General features: G+C 40.2%; 1 protein-coding gene across 1 annotated transcript in view; it reads right to left on the reverse strand.

Moving 5' to 3' along the window:
* Window positions 1-776, reverse strand: part of SMARCB1 (SWI/SNF related, matrix associated, actin dependent regulator of chromatin, subfamily b, member 1) — a 9,802-nt gene extending 9,026 nt beyond the window's left edge. Inside the window, exon 1 of the mRNA XM_010286070.1 lies at window positions 669-776. Coding sequence (XP_010284372.1) covers window positions 669-762 — 94 coding nt within the window. The 5' untranslated portion in view covers window positions 763-776. The remainder of the gene's footprint in view (window positions 1-668) is intronic.
* Window positions 777-1,653: the final 877 nt, after the last annotated feature.

The raw sequence follows: 1,653 nt of genomic DNA on the forward strand, positions 1-1,653 counted from the left end.
GGGCGGGGGCAGGGAGAAAAAAAAAGAAAACAACAGGTCAGCAGGATACTTGAACAAAGGAGACATAAGTCCAGAATGAACCATTTATTTTTATTATGCGTTAGTCTAAAGAGTGTACAAGTCATATTGCTAAGAAATTTAACTGCTTGTTATTAGTCTCCCACCAAAAGTAATACCGAAGCAGCTATATTCTCACTGTGGCAGTCAGATCAGTAGCAACACACCACAACAAATTCTGCACGACATAAACATTCAGTCCCTGCAAGAAGCAAAGTTAAGCAAAGGCGCACATTTTCAACGGGGCATCCTTGCACCATTCCTGCCTATTTGACAAAAGAAACAAAAATGCCCCTCTTGGTCTATAAAAGTCTCTTCTGGAATATGGTATTGACTTTGAGATGTGGCTTTTGCTTTATGATGAATGCAGCCAACCCCAGGAAAGCCATGATAGATGTTTTGATTTTAGAACATTTTTGATCAGTTGATGTTTGTTGCTAGGCTGAACCAGGAGCTACTAGTGCCACTGCTGTGGAGTGCTCCATCACTGCGGCAATCTGAAGTGCTTCACACAGCCCTAAAGGCGCATAAGCTTCTGAATCACCAGAGACAGTTTTTCCAAGGCAAAATTTCATATAAACAGTACGGGGAATGTTTACTCATCTTCTCACCATGTGAAGAGGCCACTATCTTCTTCCTTTCTTCCACTGTGGCTAGTCGCCTCCAGAGCGAGGGATATCTCTTGTACAGGGAACCCCGAAACATACGCAAGTAGTTCCCCACCTACAAGAAGAAAAGTGGAGACGTGGCCTGGTGTTCCAGTATGGCCTGGCATTCCATTTAAGAGATTTTTAGCAGAAGCTGAAACAAATTCATCTCTTTGTAATGACAAGAGGGACCTCCTAAGAGGATTTTTGTTTGTTTTTCATGATAGGACTGCACTGGGTTTGGCAACATATAGCACCGCAATTTTTGTGTCAATACAGAAAGCAATGCTTTTATCAGCACTTAATTCACTAGTTCGATTAGTAAAAACTCCCATCCGTTGGCAATAATCCATTTATTAGGAAAAAACCTCCATTCATTTTCATGTATTTTTGAACAGCCTAACTTTTTTAACTTCATTTTCTGTTTCAAAAATGAAACCAGATATCCAGCTCTCTGACAGTTATATTTTTACTTTGAACCTCTGTACCATCTAGACACTGCTCGAATAGAGCAAATGCCTGGAGACTTGTATTTTGTTTTAAATCCTTTGAACATGTAAAATGTGATCGCTGCCAATAATCCTCTTTCAAATTTACTTACCATCTGTAAAGCAGTTCGGTTCTTCCTGGCACAAGATCCTCACCTGTGCTGAAGGCTACAGCAGGACTTGCTGAACAACAGAACTATTTCTAGACTCTGAAATCAAATTTTTAGACTGGTAGTACACTGGCAGACTGCCACACAATAAGGTTTTTACTCCTTGTTTGACAAGACTCATTTTGATCTTAATGCCTATTTTCAGGTAATTTTTAGTCCTATCTGTTGCTCTACAGTGCTCACCAAGAGACAAAAACTAGTGGTAGATAAAAAAGGCAACCCTTTTTTCCCCTTCCATGTGTCTGTTCTGGCAATCTTGCAGATTATGTGACTGCAGTTACAGTTCTTCTT

The sequence above is a fragment of the Phaethon lepturus genome, unplaced genomic scaffold, assembly GCF_000687285.1.
Source record: "Phaethon lepturus isolate BGI_N335 unplaced genomic scaffold, ASM68728v1 scaffold34834, whole genome shotgun sequence".
Classification (NCBI taxonomy): Eukaryota; Metazoa; Chordata; class Aves; order Phaethontiformes; family Phaethontidae; genus Phaethon; species Phaethon lepturus.